The sequence below is a fragment of the Megalobrama amblycephala genome, linkage group LG6, assembly GCF_018812025.1.
Source record: "Megalobrama amblycephala isolate DHTTF-2021 linkage group LG6, ASM1881202v1, whole genome shotgun sequence".
Taxonomy (NCBI): domain Eukaryota; kingdom Metazoa; phylum Chordata; class Actinopteri; order Cypriniformes; family Xenocyprididae; genus Megalobrama; species Megalobrama amblycephala.
This window is the reverse complement of record NC_063049.1, coordinates 23,096,660-23,116,944: the sequence shown is the minus strand read 5'-3', so window position 1 is coordinate 23,116,944 and position 20,285 is coordinate 23,096,660. Positions and strand designations below refer to the sequence as shown.

The 20,285-nt window shown below is 37.5% G+C and overlaps 1 protein-coding gene across 3 annotated transcripts; it reads right to left on the bottom strand.

Moving 5' to 3' along the window:
- Positions 1-363: 363 nt before the first annotated feature.
- On the bottom strand, positions 364-18,302 carry tfdp1a (transcription factor Dp-1, a). 3 transcript variants are annotated; one of them, XM_048193470.1, is made up of 12 exons: positions 18,136-18,302; positions 15,463-15,547; positions 15,321-15,387; positions 15,050-15,153; positions 8,062-8,183; positions 5,830-5,995; positions 5,556-5,702; positions 5,394-5,462; positions 5,170-5,321; positions 4,899-5,065; positions 4,735-4,813; positions 364-1,632 (listed from the first exon to the last, which is right to left on the bottom strand). In XM_048193470.1, the coding sequence occupies exons 2-12, from the start codon at positions 15,472-15,474 to the stop codon at positions 1,491-1,493; spliced, it is 1,227 nt and encodes a 408-aa protein (XP_048049427.1). In that variant the 5' UTR covers positions 15,475-15,547; positions 18,136-18,302; the 3' UTR covers positions 364-1,490. The 3 variants fall into 3 exon arrangements, with proteins under 3 accessions (XP_048049427.1, XP_048049426.1, XP_048049428.1); XM_048193469.1 differs by lacking the exon at positions 18,136-18,302 and adding an exon at positions 16,832-16,974; XM_048193471.1 differs by lacking the exon at positions 18,136-18,302 and adding an exon at positions 16,762-16,900.
- Positions 18,303-20,285: the final 1,983 nt, after the last annotated feature.

Below are 20,285 nucleotides of genomic sequence, written 5' to 3'. Positions count from 1 at the left end.
AAACATTTTACAGACCTCAAACTTTTGAACATCAGTGTGTATGACCAGATGTAATAAATCATTTTCGGAATCAGTGAAAAAAAAGACATGCTAACAGTAGGCTAGCCAGCTTAATAAAGAAAGAAATGAGGAAGTAGAGTCCTGAAGGGGGTTTGACTCTGGATCGCACAGGGACCCTTCTGTCATACAGATAACATCAATGGCTATGTGGTGTGGCAAATGAATGCTAAAAGTACAAATATTCTCAAAAAAAAAAAAAAAAAAGTACAACCACTCTCAAATACTGTGGTCATATAAATGGCAAAGAATTAGAAAATGTTATGCCATGTCAACTTCCTGAATGCAAATCTAGTCACACTAGGCACATATATAAAATAAAGTTTATTGAAATTAGTAGTATTACATTAGTGTCGCAAATAAACACAATGAGTTTGAATTCTTAAAACATTCTTTATATTTAAATTTGAAACTTATATTAGATTACAGAAAAAAGTTACTTTGAGGAGTCAGTACAAGGATTCCGTTTTTTTTTTTTTTTTTTTTTTTTAAAGGAAATTTTCAAAGGGAAGTCCAGAGAGACCTAAAGACCATATCTTTTTAATACACAACAATAATCGTACACGCTTCAAGGTATTACAGAGAAACGAATCTTGATATCATGTGGTTAAAAAACAAAGCATTTTTATATTCCTATAACTGCTTTAAGGTACTGAAGTTTCTCCGGTGTCTCTAGGACAGGTTGGCCTATGAAGTTCCGAAACCAAAAGAAAACAAACAAAACACAAAAAGACTGACTTCTCAGAGTCCTCCAAAAAAGTAGCGCTCTGCAGAACGCCAAGGAGCCGAACACACACAGGAGGAGATTCTACAAAAAAAGCCTGCAAGAAATCATCAGGTCAGCATACGAAAAGAGTCCACACATCCAAAGACCTGCCCTTCATGGGGCAAAAAATAGCAGCCGGCTTTGTAGGTTCTTCGATTCATTAGTCTCCGAATCGTCAGAATGCAAAATCAAGCCAGCACATTCAAAAACAAAAAAGTTCATTCAAAAACAGAAGAGAACTACTTCACACAGAGATCCACACAACATTTTTCAACAGCTCTCAAGGCTGTACGCAAGAGGGGTTTTCTTCAGGAGGGAAGGTTTCAGAGGGTCACGCAGAACAGAGCGGATAACACCCAGTAGGAGCGCTGCGACAGGGAATAAAGTGACACCTCTAAACTTCAGCAAAGTCCTTCAGCTGAAAACTATAATTCCCAGCAGGCAAAGCACACAGCCTAGGATGATGTGCTTGTCCTGAGCTCAGAAAGACGAGGATGAAAACAACTCATTCCATTAAAGCCTGTGTTCTTCAATGCCCTTTCTCTGACAGAGAGTGAAGGAAACGGTGAGTTGCAGAAGAGTAAAAAGAACGATGTGGTTGATCAATCCTCGGATATGGCAGCTGGAAGAACTTGTGCATGATGGACAGGTTGAATGAGGGCTGGGCTTAGTCCTCGTCATCGTTTTCGTCAAATTCGTCATCATCCTCATCGTCCTCGCCCATGTAAGAGACGGGGGTCTCGACTCGAGAGCCGCTGTAGTGGGAGTCGTTAGAACTCGAAGCCATCGTGCCGTCTGCCCCACCGTCACTGTCAGAGAAACAGACGAAAGAGAAACTTGATGAAAAACAAGACACATAGACTCTTTTAAAGGGGACCTATTATGCCCTTTTTTACAAGATGTAAAATAAGTTTCTGATGTCCAAGAGTGTCTATGTGAAGTTTTAGTTCAAAATATCCCACAGATATTTTATAATATGTTAAATTTGCAACTTTTTGGGGGTGAGAAAGCACTCTTTTTGTGTTCCTTTAAATGCAAATGAGCTGCTGCTCCAGGCCCCCTTTCAAGAAGAGGGCCGAGCTTCAAAAGCAGTGTAGGACAGATTTCCAGAATACCGGCAACAACAAAAGAGGACAATCTAATGCACGAAAAATGTCAGAAACTGTCAGTAGATGTGTTCAGCCTTATATGTTTGAACCAGAGTCGTTGAAAAGGGCCTGGTTTGTAAAGCAGCCCGCCACAAAATGACTGGCACAAACGTATAAGTCTTTACCGAAATTCAACCATGATGTCCTCAGTGATTTAATGCCCCGATATACTTCAAATTAAGTTCTTTTTCATTCTTCGTTTTAAGGGTAAAACGAAGTTCGAAATGCGTGAGCTACGATATACTGTAATCGAACATCTGACGCCGCCCACACTGCTGAAAGCGACGGTTAGATGAATATGTAAATACAGGCTGTACACTTTCTTCTCAGTAATAAAATAAACAACAAAAATGAGAAAACTGCAAGCATTTTTTATAGAAAGTTTAAGAAAAGCATCTGATCATAACAACATTAGTATGTTAACACGAGCTCTGAAAATTAGCACTCCAGTCACATTTATTTATATAGCATATAGAATAGATGTTTATTCAATAGATTGCTTAAAAGCAAACAGCTTTACAGTATCAAACACGAAAAACAGTTTCAGTGCCTTATTTCATCACAAGCACAACTTCATTTTGTACTATAAAGCGGCTATCCAGTGTGTTTATGTTTTCACCCGCGGAGCTCTTACCTCAACGAACTCAGATCAAACGAACAGATCAAATGAGTCAGAGAAGACTTCCACGTGAATGAAGGCGGAGCCTCGGTGCACACCTCTTATTACGTTAATCACGGACCAATGGTAGTACGAAGGTGTTTTGCAGCTGAAGCGAACTTTGGCAAGCCGTTTTGAACTTCCAAAAAGAACACAAAACAAACTTCGTTTTGGCCTGATTTTGTTTGAAATTACGTCACATCAGTTTGTTCTTCGATTTTGTTTGAAGTATGTCTGGGCCTTTAGATGTTGGGAGTCTATGGAGACTCTTATGCGCATTGGTACATCCCAAAACACAACAGCTGTAATGCCTCTTTTAGCGTAGACATTGTACAACTCCAGCAGCTACAGCGAGGATACAGAAATGGTGGACTCTGTGCTTCTCACTCAGGGCTCTCTATGCAAATAGGGCAGATCATCACAGGCTGTGGGCGGGGCTTCTCCCCAGGGTGACATCAATGTAGGGGAGAATCTGAATCGGCTCATTTGAAGAGACTGCTTTTGATTTATGGGAATTATTAAAATAAAAAAATAAATAATAATAATAATAATAATAATAATAATAATAATAATAATAATAATGAATGAATGGATTTTTACCATTATAGGTTGGTTGTTCTCACACACTGCGGGCATTGGTGTTCAAACACCTTATAAGAGTTTTTTGCATAATAGGTCCCCTTTAAAAGAGATAGCCCACCAAAAATGAAAATTGTCATTTAATCTCCCTTGTGTCACTCCAAACTCATATGACTGACATTCTTTTCCTTTTGGAACATAAAAGAAAAATTTAGCTGAATGTTGCGGTTCTTTTCTATATAATGAAAGTGAACAGGGACAGACGGACAGTCGGACAGTCAAACTCCAAAAATGAAACAAAACCACAAGAAATTAGTCCATAGAGCATGCTTGCTATATTCCAAGTCTTTTGATAGCTTTGTGACCCAATTTGAAGCCATTATTCACTGAATTTCTTCCCCTGCACCTCCTCTGTTCCTTACACAAAGTTATCAGATAGCTTAGAAAAAAATAAGAATATGGTGCACATTAACTATTATGGACTACTTTCATGGTACTACCCTAAAACTTTTGGAGAAATTTTTCCGCCTCAGTTCAGTAGTCTCACATGAACAAAAGAGCAACATGAATATTCTGCCTTCATCTTTTGGGGGACAAAAATCATACCGTTTTGAAACTACATGGAAAAAAAAAAAATGACAGTATTTGCATGTTTGGAATTAAAAATAAAATTTTAAAATAATAAAATTCTGGATAAGTGAACCTTGAGATTTTAAGATATGAAGCTCAAATGGTTCTAAGAGTGGTATCACCACCCTTTTCCCTCACTGTAAATTAACCAGACAATCAGAAGTACCATCAGAACTATACTTATCATCATCTCTATCTGAAAACATCACTTTAATTCAACTCAACTTGCTTTGAAGGATTGTCAAAGCATCCCAGGTTATGGCCTAAGGTTAAATAGTGCATAGTGGTCACTGTATTGTACAGGTACACTACCATTCAAAAGTTTGGGTTAATGAGATCTTTTAAAAGTTTGGGGTTAGTAAAATTTTAAAACAACTTTAAAATAAGTCTCTTCCACTCACCGAGGCTGCATTTATTTGATCAAAAGTACAGCATAAACAGTAATATTGAAAAATATTACTACAGTTTAAAATAACTTCTATTTTTAATATATTTTAAAATGTAATTTATTCCTGTAATGGCAAAGCTGAATTTTCAGCAGCCATTACTATTGTCTTTAATGTCATAAGATCCTTCAGAATTCTAATATGCTGAAAACAATAGAAACTGATACATTTTTCCAGAATTCTTTGATGAATAAAAGTTTAAAAGAACAGCATATATTTCAAATATAAATCTTTCATAATGTAGAAGTCTTCACTGTCACTTATGATCAATTTCAAGAAGAAAATAAAAAGTATTAAATAAATAAATAAAATCTTACTGACCCCAAAGTTTTGAATGGTAGTGAGTGACTGGAAACTATCATGGTGTAACCTGATTCAATAGCTACTCCTGTTTCCAACTTCCATCCATTTTATTAATGAACAACTGAAAGGTGCACAACAGAAACTCACCTCCCAACATGATAGCGGCCTCCGTTAGCAGACGAAGCCCCTGTCATGTAGACATTACTGATAGGCCCCTGTGCCATTTCTGCATTCAAAATGTAACCATCAAATTAAAAATTTGATCTTTTGATCACATATATACTTTGATGTGGTGGCCAACTGGCACTAACCTGTGACGTAGGGCTCCAGTGCTTTGGGCACCAAGCTCCTGGCAGTCTTCAGGTCCTCAGCAGAGCACTTACCCACCTCTAGACCACAAGCCATGCCCATGCGCTTCAATACCTCAATGTCATCATGAATCTCAAACATACTATCAAAGTTGAAGAGGTACTCAAACCTGACAACAAATGGAAGTAATGAGAAAAGATTTGTGAAGTGAAGATCTTTGATATTTGAGTCATGCCACCAACAGCCTAGATGGTTTGACTTTTAATATCATACTTGTCATTGGAGATGCTGCAGTCAATGACGGTTTTCTTGCTGGTGTTGACGATGATGAATGGCAGGTGAATGACCGAGTTGGCAGGCGGGGGTCTTTTCGTCTGTTGTTCTCTCTGGCGGTTCCGCTGTACAAGGTTCTTGAAGGCAATTTGCTGCAATTGAAAAAAATACATTAATTTTCAAATCAAAAACAATCTTATAAAACAAAAAGAGCAACTTCTGACCTGTAAAATGAGTTCTTGAAGTTGTGACTGTTTTTGTTTGATTCTCTCCAAACGCCTTTGCCTCTCCACCTTAAAAAACAACAGTTTAAACTAGTTGCCCTACTAATTGTCTAATAGGAAATTTAAAAAACCTTAGTGAAATAAAAGGACGAGTAAACCCACCTCCAGGTTCTGGCACTCCTGAGCAGAGTTTGTGGGCAGGCCAATCCATTTAATCTCCTTTTTCTCTTTGGAGATGATATTCATGGCCATCAGCACATTAAGCGCATCGTACACACGCCGTCGAATGTTCTTCTGGTCATACACATGCTAATAAAGGGACAAACAAAGAAAAAGAAGCACTATTCATTATGAGATATAAGTAAAAAAGCAACTCTTTAATCGCTGCACTTAAACACAGCTCTGGATCAAAGTCTGGCCACAGGAAGAGGCTTACCGCATCATTGGGGGAGATATGATTATCACCAGAGCTGAACTCAGCCACAAGCTCATCAGCAACCTCGTTGTAGGTTGTGACACCCTTCCGTTGGACCTTCTCACAAACCTTCATGGAGAAATGTCTGAGGCCTTTCCCATTCTTCTCCCCCTTCTTACCCCTCTTCCTGGAGAAAAAGCCAAACAAACACCAAATTATTGCATGATAATGCATGATGTTTGGCACGGAGGTCAGGGGCCAAAAGCCTAGAACCTCGAGCACTGAGGCCAAAATCAAGCTTGAGTTTCCACTGTCCTCCACTGTTCCACTTCACATGCCTCCATAGAATAACACACAACCTCACCATTCCACCAGCTGACTGAAAACTAGCTAGATGAGCAAGATGAGCAAAATGAGCATGACAGAAGCCAATGTTTGGTCTTTGCTTAAAGTCTTAAAGGATTAGTTCACTTCACAATTAACATTTCATGATAATTCACTCACCCCATGTCATCCAAGATGTTCATATCCTTCTTTCTACAGCTGAAAATAAATTAAGTTGTTTTTTGCTTTTTTTAGGAAAACATTCTAGGATTTTTCTCCATATAGTAGACTTCAACGGCTACCAACGGGTTCCAAATTGCAGTTTAAATGTAGCTTCAAATGGCTCTAGACAATCCCAACCGAGGAATAAGGTCTTATCTAGAGAAACGATTGGTCATTTTCTAAAAAAAATAAAAATTATACTTTTTAACCACAAATGCTCGTCTTGCACTAACTCTGCAATGTGCCACGCATTACGTAATCATGTTGGAAAGGTCATGCTTGACATAGGCAGAAGTAACGCGGTAGGGCGAAAATCTAATTTTCTCCTCCAACTTCAAAATCGCCCAACATCGTTCTTTTACCTTTTTTTGTAAAGGGTGTTTGACTTAGTCTTCGCACGTTCGCTTAGTAATCACTTGACCGATCATTTTGCCAGGTAAGACCCTTATTACTTGGCTGGGATCATGTAGACCCCTTTGAAAATTCTTCGTTTAAACTGCAATTTGGATCTTCAACCCGTTGGTAGCCACTTAAGTCCACTATATGGAGAAAAATCCTAAAAAGATTTTCCTCAAAAACCTTTCCATTTCTTTTTGACTGAAGAAAGAAAGACAAACATGAGGGTGAGTAAATTATTAGGAAATTTTAATTCTGAAGTGAACTAATCCTTTAAGACTCCAACTGGTTAAAAAAAAAAAAGCTGGTATTTACCATTTCATATAAAAAGAGAACAAATGCCTGCTTCCATTTGTGATCACAGGAATGCACAAAACAACTCCATTAAAGCTTTTAAGTCCAAAGGCTTACACATTTAGAATATTTATAAAGTATCATGTTCAAATCAGTATCAAAAATATCATGTTTGTCAGATTTCTTTCGATAGAGTGAGCATTTCTATTAATTTTCCGTGAAATTATGCAATCTGAGGAGGTTTGAGCAATCTCTCCCATCTCACTATATTGCAATCCTTTCAGCCAGAGCAACAGAGGGAGCTCACAAGAAGAAAAAAGTAGTTATGAGTTTTACAAGTTAACTGGAGTGTATGTAATTTATGACACATATGCAGATGCATTAGTCCGGTATCAACAATGGCACAGGGAAGAGACACATGAAACATGAAATCAATCAATAAATACACAATTATAATCATATATGATTTGTCTATGTTTGTCAAGTAGTCTCTGGTATTTTCCATAAACATATGTGTAATTATTAATCACAATGGTTAGCATAAGTACCCTTTAGCATATTTCTGCCTCATAATGTGACCAGAATCTCCATCAGATTGCAACTGGAAGTTATTTCAAACATTTGCTGGTGTCTGAAAGTGAGTCGAGCTGAAAATTGTTTTAAATGTTGAGGTTAGCTGGTAGCCTGGTATGATAACATAGGATATTAGCAGCGGTGTTGACTCAGGTAAACCCCACCTTTGTTCATGACCACATCTCAAGCCCCAGTTGGCCTGCATTGGACCAAGGTATTCGGCGGGCTAAAAAACCCTGGCTGCTGGCCCCAACAACGCCCAGACAAGGTCTAATCAAGCCCCGGAAGTGACAGTGGAAACACGACTGGCCCTGGCACGCACTCGCACACTTACTTTAGGCCCGAAAGTGGAAACGTGGCTAAGGACAGAAAAGCACCTGGTGCCACCTGATCTATTTCTGAAAGAGAAATGTAATTACGTTATAAAGCAGTCTGCTGACTTACCCCGAGGACCACGGAGAAGCTTCCGATGGTTGACTCTGGGTGATAAACTGAGAGCTGGGTGTGTGTGGGCTGTTCATTAGGATCACATTGGAGCCACTGGGCCTCTGAGGTGTGCTGATGACCTGTGATAGAGACAATCAGGTTAGAATAATATGGCAAACATAATAAAATGAGTAAATGATGCTGCAAATTGAAGTATGATATTTAAAAATATCACATTACAATGAAATCTAAACTAAAAGAGTTATTAACACTGATGTTAAGGAAGGTAAACATTCAACTAGACAAATGCAAGCTAATGCGTTTCTTTTTTATGCTGGTTACACATAAATGACACTGTTCCTATTCTCACTGACATATGGCAAGGAATTAACAACACAGCAGCTGTGAATATGCAGGTGGCTAAACAGCAAGCATCAGTTAAAGGAGCCAACGATTCCTCTTTTATAAACGAGTTCATTCCATTTTTTAGTTGTTATGGGAAGCCGGTTTCAGTCTCTGACAATGGAGGACACCCATCATACCCTGATTCTGTCCAGCAATTAAAAGCTGCATCGCTTCCTTGATATATTAAAGCAGCTGAAAACTCCAAAGCTTCAGGCTCAGACAGTATATGGTATATTCCACAACTGTTCCCATTCCTAAGAAGGAGATACCTCACTCCTTCAATAATTTCTGTGAATTGCTCCATCTGGATTAATAAAACTAATCTAAACATAACCATTCTTGGAAATCTGTTTCAGCCTGAACTGTCAGATCAGAATTCAAGTAATTCTCTTTCTTCATTCAGGAGATGGTGAGTGTTCGGCATCCTGAGACTCTAGCTGTGTGTAAAACACTGAACGGGCAATGGCAACATTTCCATTTTTCCATTAGCTCTTCCCATACTGACGCCTGGCTACTTTTAGTTGTTGTAAACGAAAGTCACTTGCAGGGCTCAAAAATAAAAATGGCCTGATGGCCTGGGCCCAAAGTGAGAGTTTCGTGCCAGCTGACGAAAGTGCAACTCGCCCTATTTTGCTCATGCTTGAGTTCTTTAGTTTCAATGCTCTTACATTTGTTGATTGTATTATATATGGGTTTTATGCCTTGCTTTGTTAAAACTGCAAGAATGAATTATGATAGTTAATTAAAATGGATGGAATATTAAATCAGTAATGTTCTGCTCAATTGCTATTAATGATGGTTAAAGCTGTCATAGAGCAACATTATAGGTGTAAAAGGCTATTCTGCAACGAAAATGTTGTAATGAAAAATATATACTGCTATATATTAACGTATGTTTTTAAGAGCCTTTGGGGTCAGGATGATTTTTTTTTTTTTTTTTTTTTTTTTGGGAAAGAAATTAAATATTTTCTATTTTGTGTGTGTGTGTATATATATATATATATATATATATATATATATATATAGCGCTGTTCATTTGAACTTTATATTTATCAAAAAAAAAAAAAAAATTTGGGTCATTCCACTTTTCTGTCCCTAGCCTTTCCAGAAATATTACACTTGAAAAACACTTTAGGATTGCAATTTTTTATATTTTAAAATGAAACTATGTTATTTGAACAATTAAACCTTCTTGAGCTATTTTTATGAAAATTGTCACTGGAGTTACTGTCACTAGTGTCTCCCATTTATAGATAAACTTTATTCAAAGCTATCCATTTAGTTCTTTTGCATAAAATAGCACTAAGATTACATGATTCTAACTTTTCTTTCTCATTGTTAATCCTCCTTCGGGCAGGTATGGCTAAATTGAGGGTATATGGCTAAATTGAGTGCAGCTGAGAAGCAGCGACTTTACAGACAGCGTATTTAACAGACATTTTTAAAATGTTGTTTATGATATTTAACTGACTGCTTTCACTAAGTGCCAATGACAGTCTTTGATTGTATACCAAAAGTAAAAATTTAGTCCCATCTACTTAATTATAGTTAAAGAATGTTTATGTATGTCACTGGTGATTGGTGGTTTTTTGTCTGTCACAATAAATAAAATGTGTCATATGTGACATGATAATTTTACATCCATTGAATTCTGCTACACTCAGGAATTAAGATTTAAAGGACTGCATCATTACTTGAGAAATAATAAAAAAAAAATGTTTTAAATTGCCAGAGAAAATAGTATACAGGTGCTGGTCATATAATTAGAATATCATCAAAAAGTTTATTTCTTTCACTAATTCCATTCAAAAAGTGAAACTTGTATATTATATTCATTCATTACACACAGACTGATATATTTCAAATGTTTATTTCTTTTAATTTTGATGATTATAACTGACAACTAAGGAAAATCCCAAATTCAGTATCTCAGAAAATTAGAATATTACTTAAGACCAATACAAAGAAAGGATTTTTAGAAATCTTGGCCAACTGAAAAGTATGAACATGAAAAGTATGAGCATGTACAGCACTCAATACTTAGTTGGGGCTCCTTTTGCCTGAATTACTGCAGCAATGTGGCGTGGCATGGAGTCGATCAGTCTGTGGCACTGCTCAGGTGTTATGAGAGCCCAGGTTGCTCTGATAGTGGCCTTCAGCTCTTCTGCATTGTTGGGTCTGGCATATCGAATCTTCCTCTTCACAATACCCCATAGATTTTCTATGGGGTTAAGATCAGGCGAGTTTGCTGGCCAATTAAGAACAGGGATACAATGGTCCTTAAACCTGGTAGCTTTGGCACTGTGTGCAGGTGCCAAGTCCCGTTGGAAAATGAAATCTGCATTTCCATTAAGTTGGTCAGCAGCAGGAATCATGAAGTGCTCTAAAACTTCCTGGTATACGGCTGCGTTGACCTTGGACCTCAGAAAACACAGTGGACCAACACCAGCAGATGACATGGCACCCCAAACCATCACTGACTGTGGAAACTTTACACTGGACCTCAAGCAACGTGGATTGTGTGCCTCTCCTCTCTTCCTCCAGACTCTGGGACCCTGATTTCCATAGGAAATGCAAAATTTACTTTCATCAGAGAACATAACTTTGGACCACTCGGCAGCAGTCTAGTCCTTTTTGTCTTTAGACGCTTCTGACACTGTCTGTTGTTCAAGAGTGGCTTGACACAAGGAATGCGACAGCTGAAACCCATGTCTTGCATACGTCTGTGCGTAGTGGTTCTTGAAGCTCTGACTCCAGCTGCAGTCGACTCTTTGTGAATCTCCCCCACATTTCTGAATGGGTTTTATTTCACAATCCTCTCCAGTAGGGATGTCCAGATCCGATCACGTGATCGGAAATCGGGCCCGATCATGTGGTTTCAGACTCGATCGGAATCGGACGTTACCTCCCGATCAGGACTCGGATATATATGTATATATTCTCATTATTTTTAACACATCTAGTGATGCGGTGGCACAGAGTTAGGCCTGTTTCACACTGCAAGCGTAAGCGGCGCGTGAGTAGCGCATATTTTTTTCAGCGTGCATGTTAACCAACGGATGCATTCACACAGGCAGCAGGAGCAGCTCGTAAAGCGTCAGGCCGGAGCGTCGCGTAAGCAGCAGTGCCGCGATCGTCTCGGCACCGAGTCTATCCCTGTGTCTCAATCAGCTCCCTAGCTCCCTAGGTCGTGAATCAGTATATAATGAAAGTGAATGTGGCTGATACCCTGATCAGTGTCCTGACTACTGAACTAGGGAGCTGATTGAGACACACGCTGCGCTGCTGACGCGTAATTAAAGTGAAAGCACACTTTTGATGGACAAAATAAATATAATTTCACACAAAAAGTGTTCAAAATGCACACAATACGCATGTCTAATGTGTTTTAGCAAGAATTTGAGTATGACAGAAAAGAAAATTAAGAATCAAAAATAATAATAGAAGATGTACCCATTTAAACTTGTTTTTTATTATTCAGTTTGGGTTAAAGTATGGTGAATTATAAAAAACTAAAGTAAACTAGCCAGAAAATATGATATATATAAACATTATTTTAGTTATTACACAGACTGCAGCATACCCAAATCAAACCAAATATATTTGTTTTTATATTAGCCTTTTTTTTATATTTACTGTTGCACTAAAGTGAAGTGAAGTGAACAATTTATGTTATTTATTACTTGATTGTTCAAGCTACCTCACAGAAGTGCTCTGTTTGTAATTAAATAAAAAATAAGGAACGTCCTGGATCTGTTTTTTTTTCGCTCTTCTTTATTCTTTTTTTTGATGTATTATAGAAGTATCGGATCGGGACTCGGTATCGGCAGATACTCAAAATCAAATGACTCGGACTCGGACTCGAGGGCAAAAAAACCTGATCGGGACATCCCTACTCTCCAGGGTGCGGTTATCCCTATTGCTTGTACACTTTTTTTCTACCACATCTTTTCCTTCCCTTCGCCTCTCTATTAATGTGCTTGGACACAGAGCTCTGTAAACAGCCAGCCTCTTTTGCAATGACCTTTTGTGTCTTGCCCTCCTTGTGCAAGGTGTCAATGGTCGTCTTTTGGACAACTGTCAAGTCAGCAGTCTTCCCCATGATTGTGTAGCCTACAGAACTAGACTGAGAGGCCATTTCAAGGCCTTTGCAGGTGTTTTGAGTTAATTAGCTGATTAGAGTGTGGCACCAAGTGTCTTCAATATTGAACCTTTTCACAATATTCTAATTTTCTGAAATACTGAATTTGGGATTTTCCTTAGTTGTCAGTTATAATCATCAAAATTAAAAGAAATAAACATTTGAAATATATCAGTCTGTGTGTAATGAATGAATATAATATACAAGTTTCACTTTTTGAATGTAATTAGTGAAATAAATCAACTTTTTGATGATATTCTAATTATATGACCAGCACCTGTATGTGGTCTTTAAATAAATGCACACACACACAAAAAAAAAAAAAAAGTAAGCGTAACCACATTAAGTGGTCATTTATGTGTATTCATAAAGTCAAAGGGTAATATAATAATGTGGTCTAAGTTTAAATGTTAGAAAAGGAAATACATTTTAAGACATCTTGCCATACCAAAAGTGGACGTTTCTGTAGAATGACCCTTCCAGTAAAATATTAAAGGGATAATTGAGTCAAATTAAAATTCTGTCATCAAACCCCTAAGACTTTTCATCTTCAGAACTGAAATGAAGATGTTTCGAGGAAATCTGAGAGATTTCCATCCCTCCATTGACAAAAGTTCATAAAGAGATTGTAAAACTAATCCATATGAATTGAGAGATTCAGTGCAAATTTAATGAAGAAACTCGATCACTTTATATGATGAACAGACTGAATTTAGGCTTTTATTCACATATAAACATTGATCAGCTAACATAAACAAAAGCTAAGTCGAACCTGCTAGACGCGTGAGAACAAACCTCACTGGTTCTTGCGGAAGCTCAAACGTGCTGCATAACACCAGAATGAACCTCATTGGTTCATGTGGAAGCTCAAACATGCTGGGTAACACAAGAATGAACCTCATTGGTTCATGTGGAAGCTCAAACGTGCTGGGTAACACCAGAATGAACCTCATTGGTTCATGTGGAAGCTCAAACGTGCTGGGTAACACCAGAATGAACCTCACTGGTTCTTACACAAGCAAACATGCTTGAGCTTCTGTTTACCACAACTGATGTGCGAGTTGAATGTTTATATGTGAATAAAATTAAATGAAATCTGTTTATCATATAAAGTGATTGTGTCTCTTCAGAAAATGTGGACTAAACCGCTCAATTTATATGGATTAGTTTTATGATCTCTTTATGAACTTTTCAAAATGGTAGTTGCGTAGCTGTCAATGGAGGGACAGAAATCACTAAGATTTCATTAAAATATCTTCACCTGTGTTTCGAAAATGAACAAAAGTCTTACAGGTTTGGAATGACATGAGGATAAGTAAAAGACAAAAAATAAATTTTTGGGTGAACTAACCCTTTAAAGAAGCACAGATGTTTTCAACACTGTCTGATACAAATAAGAAGGTTTCTTGAGCACCAAATCCACACATTAGAAAGATTTCTGTAGGATCATGAAGACTTATTTCAAAAACATTAAAAATAAAAAAAAAATCTTACTGTCCCCAAACTTTTGAACAATAGTGTATAGTGCTATTGTTTTGTGGTGGGACCAGTGAAAATATTGAAAAGGCAAGTGAAAAACTGAAATGCATTACATGAAATACATGTATTTCAACTATTGTTGAGTCTTGCATTTGGCATTACTATAGCAACTGATAAACCAGAAATCGTCCACAATGCCTGAACAAACATCTGATTCAAGCACTGGCTAAATAACAGTGCTGACAGACAGGAGAACAAACCTGAAAAACAAACTGGAATTGCATGTGATGTGAATAATGCTAATGGCCGGTTCAATGTACATGGTTCAAGTGACCCAATTCCGATTTTTTTCCTCCCATGTGGCACAGATCTGATATGACCCACGATCATGTAAGCAACAACAACGAACAACAACGAACAACAACGAACAACAATGAACAACAACGAACAACAACACATGGATTCCAATATTCTCAGATTGGTGAATTTGCATCTGCCATGTAAGCAGAAAGATCGGAAATTCCCATAAATGCAAGTCGCATGTCATTGGAAAGGCGACAGTGGCCAACCTCGAACAAACACATGACTCTTTTCAATGCCCAGGCTGCAATAAGGGCTTTCCGCTTTTTTTTTTCCTCTGCCTTAAGAGACCAACGTTTCACTGACCTTTAAAGATGGTACATAAGCTTGTATTATCATTTTGTTTGCATTTGCAAATTGTGCCATTTTTACTTTCTTTTCGTCTTAAGCTTTTCCGGGTCAGTACGTCTACCTTGGGTTGTTTTGCCAAGTGTACAGTGTAAATTCAAATATCGGATATGGGACACTTTTAAAAGATGTAAGCTGGTTGTCAAAAAAAAAAAAAAAAAATCAGATATAGTCAACAAATCGGAATTGGGTATCAAGACCTGTAGTGTAAATGCGGCCCATGCGATCTATACGTTTTAGCATTCATGCAGCCAAACTCCATTTAAATCTTACCATATGTGGTGCGATGTTCACGTTGGAAGGGCCCAATGTTTTTGGCAAAAGCTGTTTTCCAACAGTCACTGACTGAGGATGCACCGTTACTAAAGACAGCACACCTGCAGGCGTAGTATACAGAGAAGACATCTTAATGCAGTGCTATATAAGGTCAAGCAGGTGTCTGGGTTTTTGTAAAGCATTACCGTAAGGACTAACTCTCTTGAAAAAAAATTAGCTGCTGATGAAGTGCACTATTATCTTCAGAAACTCCTAACGCTCCTCTTACCTTTGCCAGGGCTCAAGTTCTGATCGATGAAAACCTTCAGCTCCCCATTGGCCTCAATCAGACCAGCCTGTAGAGAACAAGATGACCATCAAACTCATTGACTGTCAGTCGATTACATCTAATAGAGCTAGAGAATACTCACATCTTTGGCCATGATCCCTGGGGCTGAGGAATAGATGCTTGGTCTAGCTGAAAAACCTGAGCCAAATTTCCACAACAAAACGTCTCTGCAACAGAATCGAAAACTGGTTTGGCAAAAGAGCGGAGGACACTTGAAGACTGTAACCAAGGTTACAACACAAATCTTTGTTTCTCATAGAAAAAGTGACTAATGAGGAAAGTTTTCATTTGCAACATCCTCCTGATCTATGAACAGAAGTGGCTAGTCTTTACGGTAGGCCTCAGATTTGCCTAAACCCTCTGCGAGTAAGCATTCATCCAAAATGCTAAATGATACATGACGCAAAAAAAATTAAAAATAAAACTTGAGGCATTAGCACTCGGCCTGTTTTCTTGGATGATCATTATCAGTAAAAAATTACTAAAACATACAAAGCTTGATGATTTGAATTCTTAGTATTTTTGTTTGGCAGAAAAACAACAAACTGCCCATTTTTGTCTAAAACTCAAAGCTACTCAATATTAATAACTTGTTTATTGAATTGTTGTATAAAAAGCAGCATCATACTTGCAATAATGCTATAGTACTGAATATAATCAGATATTCTGATTGTATGCTGACACTCAGCACAGCAGCACTCTTGCTAGTGTGAATGAGAAATGGACTGACACTGTCACAGGTAAAGTGGACTAAAATAAGACTTGAGCTCACTTTCAAGCCCAGGGACGGTGTGAATGCAAAGACAGTTGGGTTCTTCGTCACTCAGTTCACTTAAAGAGGTTTAAGTTTGTTTATTTAAAATGCGGTCTAGGTAGGAAGCTCACTAGGTTTTGAGACAACCCATAGGTGATGAAAACGAGGCCCGCCGATTTGCTTCCACAGCACTCATGCAGCTTATACTACCAGACAAAGACCTCGACGAATCTTTTCATCTCTTTAACATCAAAACTTCAACACGTGCACTCAAAAACCGCATGCAATCTTTTTAAAATCATTTATATGCAACAGTTCCTGTCGTTTAGAGTAACTTTTTAGCAAAAGCAATGGGCCCTAAAATATAGAAAATATTCCTGCCCAATGTCCTAAGTTATAAAAAGCATGTAAACGCATAACGCAGAACGATTATCCGTTTGATTTTATATTTTCCGCTTCAAACATAATGCATAATCGGAGCAGTATGTACTATAATAAAGCGTGTTAGCCCAGTTAGCTAGCTGCCTTTCAAACACGTTTTGGAATGAAACCCAGTTCTAAATGTGATCAAAACGCGCCCCTCCTGTTTAAATGCGACCAGGTCGGGTATTGTGCATGTGCTCGTACCGTTTTGCGAACGGATCGGACTTAAATGGCCATCTGGAAATGAAGTGTGTAAACTTTCCTCTGAACTTACAGTCCTGAAGCCCTTTGCCTTCTTAGGTGCTGTTTTTGTTGGCATAGCCAGTTAGCAAGAGGACAGAGGAAGAGGAGGTCTGAAGCCCATCTCTCAAACAGGAAACAAAGATAAATCAAATAATAAGAAAAAATAAAAATATCATGTGCAGTGTATGATCGTGCTTTAATAACGAGCTTGCACATGAGAGATGTTTGATTGCAAGATCATGGCACATTCATGAAACCCAAAATGGATGCGGACGTTAGAAGCATGCACATAAAAGACGCATGGCAACTGTAAATCATCATGCATGATTTCAAAAAGGAATTCAAATGATGTGTTTTACACATAGTTTCTCTAATTTACTTTAGGCACAATATATAAAAACGATCTCTTTAAATGTAGCAACACAGCTGACAGTCAGTCATAACACTATACTGCTGGAGGGTAACAATTCATTGGTTCACCACAGCATGGGTTTAGACGACTGAAAATCCTTCAAAAGTGGAAAATAATCGAGTAAAATGGGGCATAATTGTTTACTAACTCATCAGAACTAATTTAACAAGCAGGATGGTTTTGGTTTAATGCCTGGCAGCCATTTTACATGGAAGCTAAAGCAAAGCCAACATGCAGTGATGCTTTGATAGCTTGCTAGCTGAAGTGACAGGTCCATATGACGACCTAAACTACTTATAATCTAGTTCATACACCCCTCACGGTTATGCACAATGAACAACAATAACGGTTTTATTTTGCAAAAGTGTTTCAAAAAAGCTTTAGAGCGAAGATAGGATAAAGCTGTTAAGCTAGCGAGCTAACGTAGTAAGCTAACTTCCACTCAAATCGAGGTCATCCCAGCTGCTTTAGTATAATCAACCTTAGATCTGCATACTATTGTTTACTACACGTCCAGTGTTGTATACCAGAGCTTTTTCGTGCAGTGGCCAACCATCACTAAAGATCAGTGCGGATTTCCCATTGCACTGCACTGACAGAAGCACTTGACATGGGTTAGCTTGTTGGCTAACACAAGCCATTTGAGACAGACAGTTTCAATCTTTCACATAAGTTATAATTATTCCGGACTGACGGTTGATAGACTAACGATCATGGATTCCATTATGTATAAATACATGAAGATAAACGCTGAGGTGACTAGCCAGTTTGGCTGGCAGACGCAGTAATTTCATGCCAAATTATCTTATCATCTTCAAACGCAGATAAATGGCAGCTCCTTTAAGCTATGATGAATTATAGATACAGAAAATAGAGGTCAAAGCTGTCTACGTGGACCCCAAGCCCCCCCTGGTCTCACTTACGGTCGGTTGCATCCGCCTTCAACTGTCTAGCGCTGAATGAATAGGAGCGCGCACAGCTGAAACTGCTCCCTCTCCGGGTCTGTAAAACTGAGCTTGGCGGTGTCTACGCCACGGGAAATCCGATTGGACAGTGATGCGCGTGACGCCGGAGGAGCGTGGTACGGAAGACACGCCCACTCTAAATTCTGATTGGGCAGAGCTCTACAGTACCCGACTTACATTTTTATTAGTGGTTCATTGCACTGGACCCCACCTCACTGCGTCTGAAGGCGGAGCGTGCGTAGGAATACATGTAAATAATAAAGAGAAACTCACGAATAAAATGGTTAATGCATATAAAGTATCTTATAAATCTTTGTCAGAACAGTCAAAGACTAATGGCTGTTATCATTATTTCCAAAATAATAACCTGTTATCTGTATTTCCAAGTTTAATTACCACTTTCGCGTCACTTTCTAACGATATTTGCATTAATACCACTTCCCCATTGCACTGTTACATAAATGCTATTCTGTTTATTTTTTATCATTATTAGGTAGAGGTGTAAAATGTACTGAGAAATTGTAGGCCTGGTTAAGTACAGATAATTTATCAAAAGTTTTACTCAATTCAAAGGATAAGTACCTAACCCCCAAAAAAGAAAAGAAAATGTTTGGCCTTGTTAGTCACATTAGGATAAAGATAAAGAATTTTTTTATTTTTAAATAACTGAGGAAAGATTTAAGTCCTGAAGTCTTATGACATGTATTTATGTACTTTTAAAACTTTAATGGAGTATATATATATATATATATATATATATATATATATATATATATATATATATATTGTAAAAACGCTACAGAAAAAAACTGTTACTAGGTTAATAGTAAGTTCCCGTGTCTAACCAGACATTTTATGTACGTTTACAGTAAAATGCTGTTAATTTTACAATTTTTAGAAGTAAAAAAACCAAAACAAATCAACATATAATTTACAGACAAAAACAGTAAACTGATATTCCCACATTCCCTGTGAAACACTCCACATTTGAAAGTATTTTGTTTAAATAATCATGTTTCTTAATAGTTTTTGTTATCAGTTATGTACATTAGGGTTTTATGTTACATCTTCTGTTGTTTAATGAAAGTTTATTGCATTATGTAAGTGTTGTGGGTTACCATGATGATGTTTTGCGTTTGCGTGAATGACTCTGTGCACCTTCTTTATATTAGTATATACTTCAGCTTGTGGAAAAGCTACTTGTGGTACGTTGAACTCTGATTCTTGTTGAACTCTGATTCTTCATGTGACTTTCTCTTTTATTATTATGCATTATTATGGTGGTTGTCAGTATATGTTAAAGGTACAAAACAGATTTTAGTAGCAGTGTGCATTGTTGAATTTACTGGTACTTTCAAATTTTCTTGTTTACAGTTTTATACTGTAAAATTTACAGTTTGTTCTGTAAATGTGTTTACAGTTTTTCAGTATTTGTTTTTTTTTTTTTAATAATTCTGGCAACTACAGCTGCCGAAATTATTTTGTAAGAATGGTATTTTTTTTACAGTGTGGTTTCAGGCTCTGGAAGCTGTTTATCTGTATTCATGCTGCCCCCACAGACAGGACTGTACAGTATGTTTTATACAGATAACTACATGGAGATGAGTTCAAAAAAGGGTGTCACCATTTACATGTCACTATCATCTTCAGGTCTCTGGGTGGGCATATTATCTGTACATTTAAGAAGGTGGATTTGCCACCTTTTGGAAAATAGACTATAACATAAATTCAATAGATAAAGCAATTAAACAGAAACATTATTCAGAAATAAAAATACATTACAGAAACTATTTTTTTTTTCTAAAATAACCAATAAATGAGACATACTAAACATAATTCAACCTTTATTGCAACTCTATAATCATATACTGTGTCAATGTGCCTGACTTTAAACACTGTTTGTGTTTACAAATAACTGCACATGTAAATCAGAGAAGTCTTGCTCTTGCAACACATTGAGCAGCAGGTAATTTGACAGACCTGAACATGTACAGACCTAAATAAATAGGTATAACCAATAATACATGTTCAAATCAGTCAGTTTTGCTCTGTTCACACTAAACATCCAACACTGTTATCCACTCAAAGGTTTAGCCATACTGCAATGG

Coding starts and splice junctions, on each gene's coding strand:
- tfdp1a (XM_048193470.1), bottom strand. Junction 5,703..5,829: donor ATATCTCCCCCAATGATGCG/GTAAGCCTCTTC, acceptor TCCCTTTATTAG/CATGTGTATGACCAGAAGAA. Junction 1,633..4,734: donor GGCCGCTATCATGTTGGGAG/GTGAGTTTCTGT, acceptor TTTCTCTGACAG/TGACGGTGGGGCAGACGGCA.